Source organism: Lucilia sericata, unplaced genomic scaffold, assembly GCF_015586225.1.
Source record: "Lucilia sericata isolate MDLA Ls3-8-SP2 unplaced genomic scaffold, ASM1558622v1 Contig000135F_arrow, whole genome shotgun sequence".
Taxonomy (NCBI): Eukaryota; Metazoa; Arthropoda; class Insecta; order Diptera; family Calliphoridae; genus Lucilia; species Lucilia sericata.
Window position 1 is genome coordinate 195,172 of NW_023994167.1, and position 15,550 is coordinate 210,721.

General features: G+C 25.8%; 1 protein-coding gene across 4 annotated transcripts in view; it reads left to right on the top strand.

The window, feature by feature from the left end:
• Nucleotides 1-15,550, top strand: part of LOC119601013 (proton channel OtopLc) — an 84,478-nt gene that overhangs the window by 5,441 nt on the left and 63,487 nt on the right. For all 4 annotated transcript variants that reach the window (XM_037951639.1, XM_037951641.1, XM_037951638.1 and 1 more), the window contains one exon: nt 138-2,374. In XM_037951639.1, the coding sequence (XP_037807567.1) occupies nt 324-2,374 (2,051 nt within the window). In that variant the 5' untranslated portion in view covers nt 138-323. The remainder of the gene's footprint in view (nt 1-137; nt 2,375-15,550) is intronic.

Sequence of the window (15,550 nt, forward strand, 5' to 3'; positions counted from 1 at the left end):
TTTTATTTTTTCCAAAATGTTTTCTCTGTCCCATAGTGCTTTTAAATAGTGTATGCGAGTGAGAGAATGCAATAAATAAAAGAAATGTGAAAATAAGCAAAAAATAACAACAATTCTAATACGTGTTCTTTTTGCAGAAAAATAAAATTTTTCGAACGAAACTTTAGTGAAGAGAAAAGAAGTACAATAATACAAAAATTATATATGAAACTTTACCAAAGTAAACAAAACCTATTTTCTATTAAACTTTAATAAAAAAAGTGTGTGTTTCGATAAAACTATAAATAAAAAGAAAAAGTGTAGAACTTAAGTTTTAAGACGATATGGATAGTTCTCCAGATCTATCCTTAAAGTTAAGGCGCGGTTCTAGTGATTCTCGTGATAACTTCTATATGGATTTTGCTCAAGGCATTGATTCGGATATCGAAGAAGTGGATAATACAGCACCAACGGCACCACCTCTACCGTTGGTAGATGAATTGGATTATGCCAGTATACCACCTCCACCGCCTCCTATGATGGCCTCAGTGCAACAGCCTCAAACATTGCCAACTCTAAGTGAACACGATGATTTGCCACCTACACCACCACCTCAAAACACAGTATTACCCTCACCACCACCTTCACCCACATCGTCGGTGTTGGAAATGATGCCACCACCACCCATAACACCGCCAGCGCAAATGAATCGCAAACAAGTGCAGCCACCCTCACCACCTCTGGAAACAGAGGATGAGGAAGACGAAGAGGATGAGGCGGAAGATGGTGTGGAAGCCGATGTAGAGGAAACTCCCGATGAGGAACCTGAAGACACTGAACCCGAGGTTCAAGAGAATGGTGTTAATGGTGACGAAGATGGTAACGATGACGATGAAGAACCTCCACCACCCTTGCCACCACTACCAGCTCATTTGTCCTATGAACAAAATCAAGATGATGACGATGATAATAATTTACCACAACCCATGCAAGGACGTACACCCTCTACTTCGCCCTCGCCACCAGTAACACCACCACCATGTCCCGAATTGACTTCAATACAAAAGATAGTTTCACCACCTCCACAACATGTCTCGCAAATACCACCACTTACACCACCCTCCGAAAGTGATCAATCGCAACCAAATTCCCCACCACCAGTACCCCGACATACCACTAATATTATGCCTTCGACTCCACCACCACCGCCCGAATGTGATACAGTAGATGACGAACAGCCACCTACACCACCACCTGAATTTGGTCAAACCGAAGAAGAACCAGAACCGGAAGAACCAGTAGAAGAAGAGGTGGAAGATGAGGAGAAACCGGAACAAGAAATAGATATATCAGGAACTGGTGATATTCCTACTATGGATTTGGTACAAGAAGTTTTACAGGAAGCTGCCAAACAAGCTATGGAAGGTGACGAAACCAAATCCTCAAAAGAAGATGATTCTACAACCATTACCACACCGCCTAGTAATGGTTATTCGGGTTCATCTATACTGCCTCATCAACCAGATGAAGAAGAGGAAGATCCTGAACTAATGTTGGCTAATATACCACCACCAGCCGGTTTAGAAGATAATTCAGAAGACGATGAGGGTACCAAGACTCCAGTGTCGGAAACAAAACCCTTGGACTTAGATGAATTGTCATCTGAACATATACCACCACCCTTGGAAGAAGGTGAAGAAATAGAGAAAAAATCCTCCTTACCCGGTACTCCCACATCTCAAGTATCCCAATTATCACAGGCCACGCCAACACCTACAGTTTCGGGCTCACCCAAACGAAAAAGTAGCGTTACAAGTGCTGGTGCTGCAAGTGTTGCTGCCAGTGGTAGTCGTGTTCCTAGTCGTAGTGTTAGTCGCAGTGGCAGTCGTAGCGGTAGTCGCACTGCAAGTCGTACTGGCAGTATACGGGGAGGAGCTGGCGGTAGTATAGGCTCCAGAGCTGGTAGCATAGCTGCTGCTTCGGTTGCCTCAGCAGCTGCTTCTATTGTATCAGCCTCGCAATCTATAAAGGCTGAGGTTATAACCTCACCACCTCACTCGATTAAATCGATAAGAAGTCCTCCCGGTTCGATTCGTTCGCACACTTCAAAACCTAGTCCTTCACCCTCACAGAAAAGTCAACCGGCGGTAGTGGCCATATCATCGCCACCAGCATCAATTGGTGAGGCCCGTGTTCAAAGTCCTCAAGAAGGAGATAGTCCACCAGCAATGCCTTCGCCACCTATAATGCGTAGTCCACGACAACTGAAAAGTCCACCATCTATGCACAGCCCACCTAGAGTTACAAGTCCTCCCAAGGTGTATAGTCCTCAGTTGATAAGCAGTCCGCCAATGCGTAAAGTAGATGAAATCGATGCAGAGAAAGCAGAAAAACCGTAAGTAAAATGACGATATTCTAAAACAAAGTGGTCGTTTATTGTTTCAACTTAATTCTTATTGAGAAGCCACGTCATGGATTCCAATTTCCAAAAGTGGATTTTGTTCTAAATTCACATTGTGTCATATTTATAGTTATGCAATCACAACTGAATTCTTAGAATAGCAATTTAAATAATATATAACAGACAGTTTATTGAACCGCAAAGTCCATTTAAGAGTAATGATTTCATAATGTGACTTTGTAAAAATCCATGTCAACGTACGTCTACCAATCCGATATAAATGTATGCAGATACAGTTAAAAAAAGAAACGATATTGTTGTTAAATGAATGAGCCTTGTTACAACAGCAGTCAATACTAGTAAAGTTTTGCCGGTAAAGTCAATGCACTTTAACCATTCATGTCATTTATTCATTCAGTTAGTCATTCATTCATACAGTTAGTTCGACAGTCAGTTAGCCGTGCTGTCAGTCACTGTAGCATGCAGATACTTGTACTCGTATGTGTATTTGCAACATGAATATACAACAGACAGTCAGGCTCTATACAAGTATTTAACGGTCTTTTATTTATAGTTAAGTTTAAATTTATTATTTATATGTCGAATGAACGAATTTGTAAAGGATATACTTTGTACTATGGCGTATTAAAAAAAAAACTATATAAACAAAAGAAAAAAAGAGTAATCTTTTATATGAAAAAGGCTCGTGAAGTTGGTGAGTACTTAAAAAACACAGCAACAGTTCCGTGGTGGTAAAGTTATGTAAACATTTCAAGTGAAGCCAATTGTAATGGGCCCATCAATGCACCGGGCACTGGGTTAGTAATGAAAATTTATTTAATATTTAGTAATAAAAAAAAAACAAATTAATTGAATTTAAAGTAAATTTTATAAATATGTATGAGAATAAAAAGGAAAATGTTTTAATTTTGAAAAAAGGCTCCTAAATCTATAAAAAAATAAAAGTATTTTAATGTCAATAACATGTTTTAGAATCCCCCTGACTCGCACATTCTCTTAAAATATAGTGTCAGAGCCGGAACCGGTCCCTACCATAAACTTACCTCTAGGAAGATGCTTATGTATATTACCTTCTTCATAGGAAAGAAGGTAAAAATGTCGTTAGAAATCAAATTATTTAAAATTAATTTTTCAACTTCAGTAAATGCCACCAAATTTCATAATTAACCGTTAAAATTAGTTTAATAATGAGTAAATATGTATGTATTGAATGTTATTACTAAAGACGAGACAATTTTAAATTAATATTTTTCAACAAAACACAAACACGCACTTGCAATATACACACACAGTACGTGTCTAAGACAATTAGACAAACGTTTATTAAATACGAATGAACTTGGAAAATTGAGAAACCGTTGTAAAATACCTAAGTACTGATATTTTAAAAGAACTGCACGTTTTTTTTCATTTCCCTTTAGTGTAATATTATTTACGCTGCCAACGTAAGTGCGATTAGTAAGGATTAAACTAGAGTTTAAATGAAAAAACAACAACATTTTATGAACAGTGATTACAAATGAAATTTTAAATGTGTTGTCCAACCTTAAATAATCAGTGAAATTCTATTCGTAAATTCTTGAAAAAATAGATTTTATCGTAAAAGAGAGATTTTATCATAAAATTTCTAAAATGTAATTTTATCTTTCAAAAGTGATCTTATCGAAAGTTTCTATTAAAAAGGAATTTATCGAAAATTTGTTATAAAAAGGGAATTTATTGAAAAAATTCCATAAAAAACCATTTATCGAACATTTTTTGTAAATAGAGAATTTACCGAAAATTTTCTAAAGAAAGAGAATTTATAGAAAATTTTCTGTAGAAAGAAAATTTATTGAAAATTTTCTATAAAAAGAGAATTTATTGAAAATTTTCTATAGAAAGAGAATTTATCGAAAAATTTGTATGCAAAGAGAATTTATCGAAAATTTGTGGAGAAAGAGAATTGATCGATCATTTTCTATAGAAAGAGAATTTAATAAAAATTTCTATAGAAAATTTATTGCAAAATTTTTATAGAAACAGAATTAATCGAAAATTTTCTATAAAAAGAGAACTTATCGAAAATTTTCTATAAACATAGAGATTATCGAAAATTTTCTATATAAGAGAATTTACGAATGTTTTCTATAAAGAGAATTTATCGAAATTTTCTATATAAAGAGAATTTAGCGAAAATTTTCTATAGAAAGAGAATTTATCGAAAAATTTGTGGAGAAAGAGAATTTATCGAAAATTTTCTGTATAAAGAGAATTTACGAATATTTTCTATATAAAGAGAATTTATCGAAAATTCTCTATAGAAAGAGAATTTATCGAAAATTCTCTATAGAAAGAACATTTTTTGAAAATTTCTTTAGAAAGAGAATTTATCGAAAATTTTCTATATAAAGAGAATTAACATATATATTCTATATAAAGAGAATTTACGAATATTTTCTATATAAAGATAATTTATCGAAAATTTTCTATGGAAAGAGATTTGTGGAGAAAGAGTATTCATCAAAAATTTTCTATATAAAGAGAGAATTTTCAAATATTTTCTATATAAAGAGAATTTATCGAAAATTTTCTATAGAAAGAGAATATATTGAAAATTTTATATAAAAATATAATTTATCGAACATTTTCTACAAAAAGACATTTTACCGAACATTGTCTTTAAGAAGAAAATTTATTGAACATTTTGTTTAAAAAAAGAATTTATCGAAAATTTTTTATAAAAATAGATTTTATAGAAAATTTTCTATAAAGATAGAATTTATTAATCTATTTCTATAAAAATATATATTCAACATTTTTAAAAAATAGGAGTTTTTATATTAAAAGAGATTTTATGGAAAAATTATCAAAAAATTTCTATAAGAGTTTTTATAAAAAACTTTTAATGAAAAAAATGCCCAAAAATGTACTCTAAACAAATGAAATTTCTAAGTAGGCGAGGTGCCACGCCCACATACGAAATAAGTATTGAATGTCGCATTTCTCAGAAACTGCCACATATGGAGTCATTTAATTTTGTATAAACTTCGAGATCTATATGAACATCTTTGGACAATATGGGCGGAAGTGGGCGTGACACCTACAATATAAATAAATTATTAAATTAGTATATCTGAGAAAAAGAACAGTGGAGTCCTAAAATTTTATTTAATTTCATATGCATTTCGGTGTTGCTTGAGGATTTTAGGTCTAGTGATTTCCCAGTTATATGATTTTTTTTACCAACAAGGTAGAAATAAACAAAATAAATCGTTGCTGGTAGAATCCTCAAATTTTTCACAATTTTGACATCAATGTAGATAAATATTTTGTTAATAAATTGGTAAATTAAGGGTCGTGGCACCTCCCATATGAATTAAATACAAAAATTCATATACATGAGAATATTTGCTAATTATATATACAAAATATAATTTGTTTCTATTAGAAAATATAATAAATTAGTTTCATAAAATAAATAGTAAGCAGTATTTACATTTATTCTATTTGCATACATGAAAAACAATCTAACAACAACTATTTAAGTTTGACCACCTCTTTTTCCAAATAATTATCAAACCAAGTTAATTTTCTAAATAAATTATGATGTCTTTATATCCATACGAATGGATCTGTATGTGTGTGGCTTGACAAGTGCAAGTGTTTAAGGCAAAAGGACTCATGTATATATTTTCCCCAAGTAATGTGTTAATTACATGATGCTGGCAAATTATTCTTGTGGAAAGAGTTTAAAAAGACTATGTAGAAAAAGTAAAACACAGCAGGACATAAATGGTAGACAGATAGACAGACTGTCTTTACGACAGACATTTAGATGTAGTTTTGTTTTCACAAAAAAGGGGGTATTTCATATCCATAATGAAAGTCTCTCCCACACACACACACTGTCACACAAACAAATAAGCTTTTTTGTTGGGGCGTAAAACCGAAAAACACATTTCACGGTTGTGTAAACTTACTAATACATACAGACAATCACACAAAATTTAAAAAATCTATATATGCATTTGTGTGTATTTTAATATGCGTGTTTGTTTAATAGTGTAATTTTTCAAATGTGACTTTTTTCCATGATATAATGTCTGTGTTGGCTGGTTTATGTAAATAAATCGAATTTTTGAATTTTGACGCTTTGGTAATCATCAAAATAAACCAGAAAGTATAAAAATCTATGTATGTGTGTAACTTTCAACATAAAATATTGTTAAATCACATGTGTGTTTACAGAAATATAAAAACTGTGTTAACGGTAGGGTGCATATTTAAATAACTTCATATTTCACACACAGGAGTTTTATGGAGTAGATTGAAAAAATTGAAATAAAAATATGCCACTGAACAGAATTTCTGTTGTTGTACTTTAATAATTGGATGACAGCAAAATTGACTTTTACAAAAAAAAAAAAAAAAAAAAAAAAAAATAAATTAGTCTGAGTGTTAAAAAGTTAATATGAATATCTATTAAAATGGAAAAAGGAAAGAAAATAAAAGTACTTTTAAATACACTTTTTTGGGAGTAGAGTTACTTAAATATTCAGGAATATCCTAAATAATTTACAAAATATTGTATTTGGCTTAAAATGTTTCAAAATATGCATGAGTGCGCTTTTTAATAAATATTTAATTTAGTTAATATGGAAGAGAAATATTCTGTGAAGAGATAAACTTTCGATAATTTCCAATAAAAGTATAATTTTTGGAAATATTTTTATAAAAATGAGATTTTTTTGAAAACATTCTAAAAGAGAATTTATGTATTTTTTACAAAAAAAAAAAAAAAAAAATATCTTAAATTCAATCATAAGATTAAAGTTCATCAAAAATTGTCTATAAATGGAAAAATTTATGGAAAATTTTCTATTAAATGAAAATGCATCGAAAATTTTCTATAAAAAGAAAATTCAACGATACTTTCTATAAAAAAATTATTTGAAAACTTTCTATACAAAGAAAATCATTAAAAATTTTCAACATAAAAAATAGAGCGGAAAATTTCTAAAAAAATATAATTTTTGGAAATATTTTTATAAAAAGAAATTTCTTAGAAACTGTCCAAATATAGAATTTATCTAAAATTTATTTATAAAAAAATTCATCGAAAACTTATTTATTTATAAAAATTACTTAAACATTTTCTATAACAAGAAAGTTCATTGAACATTTTCTACGAAAAGAAATTTCATCGAAAATTTTCTATCAAAGAAAAATTATTGAAAATTTTATATTAAATGAAAATCCGAAAATTTTTTATTAAATGAAAATTTATCAAAAATGTTCTATTAAATGAAAATTTATTAAAAATTAAATCTATCTAAAAATTTTAACACAACAAGGATTTTTATGAAAAGAAGAATTTTTATAAAAAAATGTAAGAAACATTTTCTATAAAAAGAAAATTTTTACTAAATTTGTTTCATAAAAAGAGTTTTTTTTTTTTTTTTAATGAAACTAGTTTTTTTTCGATAAGTGTTTTTTTTAAAGGGAATTTTTTAGGAAATTTTATGTAAAAAATTATTTTTTTGGAAAGTTATACTAAACTAGAAATTTTCTGTAAAAAAATATTTTTTCGAAATATTTTCCATAAACATTTATTTTTTCGAAAAATTTTCTTAAAAATCTATTTTTTTTCGAAACATTTTCTATAAAAATCTATGCTTTTCGAAATATTTCCTATAAAAATCTACTTTTTCGAAAATGTTTTATAAAACTTTTTTAAAATCAAATTTTTTCGAAAACTTTTTCTATAAAAACAGAATTTTTGAAAACATTTTCTATAAAAATCTAATTTTTTCGAAGAATTTTTATAAAAAGAGATTTTTTCGATAAATGTTGCATAGAAGATATTTATTTTCAAAAAAATCTATAAAAAGAGAATTTCTTGGAAAAATTTAAAGAATAAATTTTTTTAAGATTTTTTCAAAAATTTTCTATAATGGAGAGTAATTGCAAAAAATTTTCAGCAAAAAAAATTAAAAACTAAAATTTAACAAAATTTTTCTGTAAAAAAAATTATAGAATTTTTCTTAAAAGAACAATTTATTGAACATTTTTTAAAAATAAATTTTCAAAACAAAACTTATTTGACTGTTAATTCGGTAAAACTAAGTTAATAAAACTTGCAAAGAAAATGTTTTAAAATGCAAAGAAGAAACAATTTTGAAAACAATTTCTACTAGACAGTTTTCTGAACATTAACGAAACATTTTAATTGTAAGACTTCATTTGCTTTTATATTTTGTAAAACAACAAAACCATTGCCAAGACGATTTTAAACATTCTAAGAGTTTTTCATTAAATTCTTTCACACCATTAAATCAACCCTTAAGTTTTGCAAATGTTATATGTTGAACTTGAAACTTTAAGAATTATTTAGGTATTATGACATTTTCCCCGTTCTTGTTTCTCTAGCAAATGTTTTGAAACTCCAAACTTCATTTCATTACACGTGCACAGCAAAAATAACAACAATGATCAAACATTGCTGAAACCCGGAGACCATAGTAATGACTTTGTAACACTTAAACTTTTATTTAACTCTATGGTTAAATTTGTATCTACACATACATATAAATATGTTTGTTATTCATGCAGCAAACACAAACAGCAACAAACAATGAAACAAATAAAAAACACAGGAAAATAGTATTGAAGGTAACAATGAATTTTCCCCCTTTTTTGCAATTTCAAAACGTTTAATTTTCATGTTATGTAAATAATCATAAAATTGTTGCTTCTTTTTAAATGTCTGTTACTTGTAATTGGTTTACAGAATCCCTCCTCTTCCTCTTGTTTTCTAGCCAGAATCGAAAATTATAACACCGCAGGCGGTACTAAAAAAATATCCATAATGGGGTTAGAAAAAGTTTGTTGTTATTTTTGAAATTTCGTTTTCAAAAGGCAACATATGTTTAAGGTGATAAAAAAAGTGGTAACATAAAAAATTGTTACATATTTGTTATAGAAGTTGAGAATTTTAGAAAAATAGTTAAATTTAAATGTTTACCATAGAAATAATTTATGTAAATAATACGTTTTTGTTTGTATTAATCTTTTCCTGCTTTATTATAAACTGTTTGTAAATTAGCTTTTACTTATGTAGAAGATTATACAGTACATATTTTAATTCCCTTTGAAATGGAAATACCTTAACTGTACGATACTTTTAAGCATATGGAAATGCGTATTTTTCGCAAAATTGGTTTATTTTTAAGCGAATTTGTATAATATGAAACAGAATAGTTAGAAATGAAATCAATTTTTTAAAAATCTACTTTTAAAAAGTAAATACGGCTTTTAAATCCAATTTTTTGAGTAAGCTTACTCAAAATTGCGTGAATATGTCAAGTTTATAAACATAGAAAAATATAATTTATCGAAAACTTCCTTTAAAAAAAGAATTTATGCAATGTTGTCTTTAAAGAGAGAATTTAACTAAAGTTTTCTTAAAATAAGAAAATTTATAAAAAATGTTGTATAACAAAAAAGAATTTTGGTAAAATTTTTTATGAGTTGAGAATCTATATAAATTTTTCTATAAATTGAGAATTCATCGAAAATTCTATATAAAAAGAGAATTTATAGAAATTTGTTTAAAAATGGAAAATTTATCAAAAATGTTTTATAAAAAGAGAATTTTTCGAAAAAGGAAAGAGAATTTATAGACAATTTTCTATAAATTCTCTTTTTATGGAAGATTTTTTATAAAAAGGGATAAAAAGAGAATTTATCGAAAGTTTTCTATAAAAAGAGAAAATTTTCTATAGAAAGAGAATTTATAGAAAATTTTGTACAGAAAGAGAATTTATAGAAAATTTTCTATAAAAAGAAAATTAATTGAAAATTTCTATATAAGAAATTATAAAATTTTCTATAAAAAGAGAATTTATCGAAAATTTTCCATAGGAATAGAATTTAGAATCTATAAAAAGAAAATGTATCGAAAACTTTCTATAAAAAGAGAATTTGTCTATAATTTTCCATAAAAAGGAGAATTTATCGAAAATTTTCTATAAAAAGAGAACTTATCAAAATGTTCTATAAAAAGAGAATTTATCAATAATTTTCTATAAAAAGGAAAATTTATCGAAAATTTTCTAGAAAAAGGAAAATTTATCGAAAATTTTCTATAAAAAGGATTACTTATCGAAAATTTTGTATAAAAAGGATAGTTTATCAAAAAAAATTTGTATGAAAAGAATAATTTATCGAAAATTTTCTATAAAAAGCATAATGTATCGAACATTTTCTATAAAAAGCATAATTTATCGAAAATTTTCTATAAAAAGGGAAATTAATCGAAAATTTTCTATAAAAAGGATAATTTATCAAAAATTTTCTATAAAAAGGATAATTTATCGAAATTTTTCTCGAAAATTTTCTATAAAAAGGATAATTTATCGAAAATTTTGTATAAAAAGGATAATTTATCAAAAAAAATTATAAAAATGATAATTCATCGAAATTTTCTATAAAAAGAGAATTTATGACAATTTTCTATAACAAAAATAATTTAACGAAAATTTTCTTTAAAAAGAGAATTTATCAAAAAAAAATTCTGTAAAGAAAAGAATTTATTTAAAATTTTCTATAAACTGAGAATCTGTAAATCCATATACAGTTTTCTACAACAGAGAACTTATTGAAAATTATCTATAAAAAGAGAGTTTATTGAAAATTATCAATTAAAGGAAAGTTTATTAGAATTTTTCTATAAATATATATAAATATTTTTTATAAACATAGATTGGTACACTTTTCCATTTAAGTGATGTAGGGTATAACTAAATGTATGTATAATTAAAAAAAATAATATTTATTGTATTATGTTTTCAAATAAAAATAAATTAAAATCTGATTACTGCAAAGCTTTCAATATATTATCTGCACATTTCACAATATTACATACATGCAAATGTTCTTGGAATTATAACAATTTGTTACCCTATTTTCAATATTTGAATCTATGAATGTCTAGTAAGTAAATATACTTTGTACATAATAAATGAATTTACATTTATACATAAATGTATGTAAATGTAAGTATGTACAAATTTAATATTATTATACGTACATACATGTTTATGTGTGATATACACCCTAAATTCATAGAAACATACGTATGTATGTATATATTTTTTATTATTGTTGTATACCTCTCAGCATTTCAACAAAATGTTGTCAATGTCAGTGCAAAAGTATGAAATAAAATGAAAAAGAAAAATATTTTATTAAAAACATGTCGTATCAACATTGTTTAAAAATTTTGATATGAAATATTCTATATACGAATGTATTCCTTAATGTATTATTGTGTGTCTGTTTGTGTATCATCATAATCATCACCATATCAACGCATACATCGACAACATCATTTGTTATGAAAAAAATATGAATATACAATGTTTAAAGGAATAAATTCTTGAATCGGTAAATTTATTTGAAAATTAGTTTACTGTTTTTCTGATTTATTAAGCTTTGTGTATATAAAGTTACTGTTGATATTGACCTAAAAAATAATCATAACATTCTTTAAGTACTCTGTTTTTAAGATTGACACCATAAAACACATTCATACATTTAAAAAAAGTAAAATTTGTAATTCAAACAACATTGAAGGCCAATAACAAACAAGACAATACATTTTTACAACAAACCATGCAACTTTTATGTTGCTACTTGAACGTACATACAATGATATGTATTTGAAAAAGTTCCAGCAGTTTCACATGGAGTCAATGTATCAATTTTGTAAAGAATTTTCACTAAGTATCTTACTATTTCATTATATTTTTGGAGAATTTATCAAAATTTTGCTCTAAATAGAGAAGTTATCGAAAAATTTTCATAGAGATATTATCGAAAAATTTTCTTAAAAAGAGAATTAATCGCAAAATGTTCATAAAATTTTCTATAAAGAGAAAATTGATCTAGAATTAGCTATAAAGAGAAAATTCCTTATAAACAGGGAATTTATCGAAATTTTTTTGTAAACAAAGAATTTATTTAAAATTTTCTATAAAGGAAGAATTTATTGACAATTTTCTGTAAAAAGAGAATTTATCTAAAATTTTCTATAGTAAGCGAATTTATCGAACATTTTACATAAATAGAAAATTTATCGAAAGTCTTCTGTAAAGAGAAAATTTTTTAACATTTCCTATAAAGGGCAAAATTAATCTTAAATTTTCTATAAATGAAAATTATTCAGTATTTTCTATAAAGAGAAAATTTATTGAAAATTTTCTATAAAGAGAAAATTTATTGAAAATTTTCTATAAAGAGAAAATTTATTGAAAATTTTCTATAAAGAGAAAATTTATTGAAAATTTTCTATAAAGAGAAAATTTATAGAAAATTTTCTATAAAGAGAAAATTTATTGAAAATTTTCTATAAAGAGAAAATTTATTGAAAATTTTCTATAAAGAGAAAATTTATTGAAAATTTTCTATAAAGAGAAAATTTATCGAACATTTTTTATAAAGAGAAAATTTATCGAACATTTTTTATAAAGAGAAAATTTATTGAAAATGTTCTATAAAGAGAAAATTTATCGAAAATGTTCTATAAAGAGAAAATTTATCGAAAATGTTCTATAAAGAGAAAATTTATCGAAAATGTTCTATAAAGAGAAAATTTATCGAAAATGTTCTATAAAGAGAAAATTTATCGAAAATGTTCTATAAAGAGAAAATTTATCGAAAATGATCTATAAAAAGAAAATTTATCGAAAATTTTCTATAAGAAGTAAACTTATCCAAAATTTTCTATAAGAAGTAAACTTATCCAAAATTTTCTTTAAGAAGTAAACTTATCCAAAATTTTCTATAAGAAGTAAACTTATCCAAAATTTTCTATAAGAAGTAAACTTATCCAAAATTTTCTATAAGAAGTAAACTTATCCAAAATTATCTATAAGAAGTAAACTTATCCAAAATTTTCTATAAGAAGTAAACTTATCGAAATTTTTCTATAAGAAAAAAATTTATCGAAATTTTTCTATTAGAAAAAAGTTTATCGAAATTTTTCTATCAGAAAAAAATTTATCGAAATTTTTCTATAAGAAAAAAATTTATCGAAATTTTTCTATAAGAAAAAAATTTATCGAAATTTTTCTATCAGAAAAAAGTTTATCGAAATTTTTTTATCAGAAAAAAATTTATCGAAAATTTTCTATCAGAAAAAAAATTATCGAAATTTTTCTATAAGAAAAAAATTTATCGAAAATTTTCTACAAGAAAAAAATTTATCGAAAATTTTCTATAAGAAAAAAATTTATCGAAATTTTTCCATAAGAAAAAAATTTATCGAAAATTTTCTATAAGAAAAAAATTTATCGAAAATTTTCTATAAGAAGAAAATTTATCGAAAAATTTCTATAAAGGGAACATTTATCATAAATTTTATATAAATAGTGATTTTTTAAATACTTTATATTAAAAGAATGTTTAATAAAAATTTATTGTAAAAAAAATTCACAAAATTTTTCCTTAAAAAGAAAATTAATAAAAATTTTCTATAAAAATAAAATTTATCAAAAGTTTCTATAATTTATCGAAAAAGCTTTTTAAACTGAAAATTGATCGACACATTTCTGTAAATAGAGAATTTATCAAAAAAAATTTCGTAATGAGAAATTTTATTATTATTTTTCTATAAAAAATTTATCTAATATTTTTAGAAAATTTTAAGAAAAATTTATCTAAAAATGTACCTCGAACTGCAGGGTATAATGAATGTGTTTTATGTGTATCTACTTTATTATAACTGTATGGGTGTGTATGTCTGTGTATTTGCCTTCAATATTGAAAAATATTATGATAAAAAAGGGTTTCCTGTTTTTATTTTGTGTGACGAATCTCATCAGGGACTGGTTGTATTGTATTTACAATATCAGTTGGTATTTTATTTATTACACACCCACAGACAAACAACAGCTACAGATACATTCTTCATTCATTGCTACGTTACTGTAAACGTTAGCACAATTCTTATGAGTTTTAACATTCACTCAAGTTTACTTTTAAAAAATTTCGAAAAAAATGTTTTTGAAAAAATAAATAAAGCCTTTACTTCTGCATATTGTAAAGTATCTTGTTTAATTTTAACTTGACTAGAGAAAAAGCAGTAAACGAACAGAAATACTTACACATAAAAATGCAGGCAAAGAGCATAAGAAGGAAGTAGGAGAAAAATCTAACATATTGGATTTGGGATTTGTAATATGATACATTTAGTTGGCATTTTGCTAAAATGTCAGATAAATCACGTTTTACAATGTTTGACAAACGTATTCAAAAGAATACAAATGATGAAAGAAAGCTAAAATTGTTGAAAGGCTATAGAGACAGATACAGAAAATCATAAAAGGAATGGTAAAATGTGAATCTTAAAAAGTTTTAAAATTTGTATTAAACTTCTATTGGCAGGTTGAACATAATTTAAATTAAGGAATTATTTAACTCTAATAAATTGTATTGACAGGTTAAACAAATTTGATAGAATTGAAAAGATTTTATACCAGATATTCTGACCATTTAGAAAATACATACAAAAAAGAAAGAAATATCAGGTATAAAATGGTAAGTAGGAGCGTCTTTAATAAAGTATTTACCTAACTTTAAAGAATTTAAGAGTGATAATTTTTTCTGAGAACAGCTATGAACAATGAGTCAATCGAAGCGACCAAATGAATCTAATATAAAGCAGTAAACATTGATTAGTGGCTAATAAAAATCTCTTAAATTAAATTTAAACATTTTCTAAAATTGATCATATACATTTTTAATACATTCAAATACAATAGTAATTTTCTTTAATACCAATTGTTTTTAGTATAAAAAAATACTTGTGTTTGCTTTCAGTTCGACAATTTTCACAGTACGAGACAATCATTAGATTTGTTTTAAGTGATCATCACTTATACTAAATTTATCACATTTAAACGATCATAATTTTGTAAGTAGTCATAACTAAAACTACATGAATTTTTCAAAAGCACTTGTACATTAATTTAAATGTTTATTGCTTGTGAGCAGACAACAAAAAAATATATAATAATAATAATAAAAATAAAACAAAAAAACTCGAAAGGTTTAAAAATTATAACACATTTACGAAAAAAAGTTATACAATTTGTTTGTTTAGTT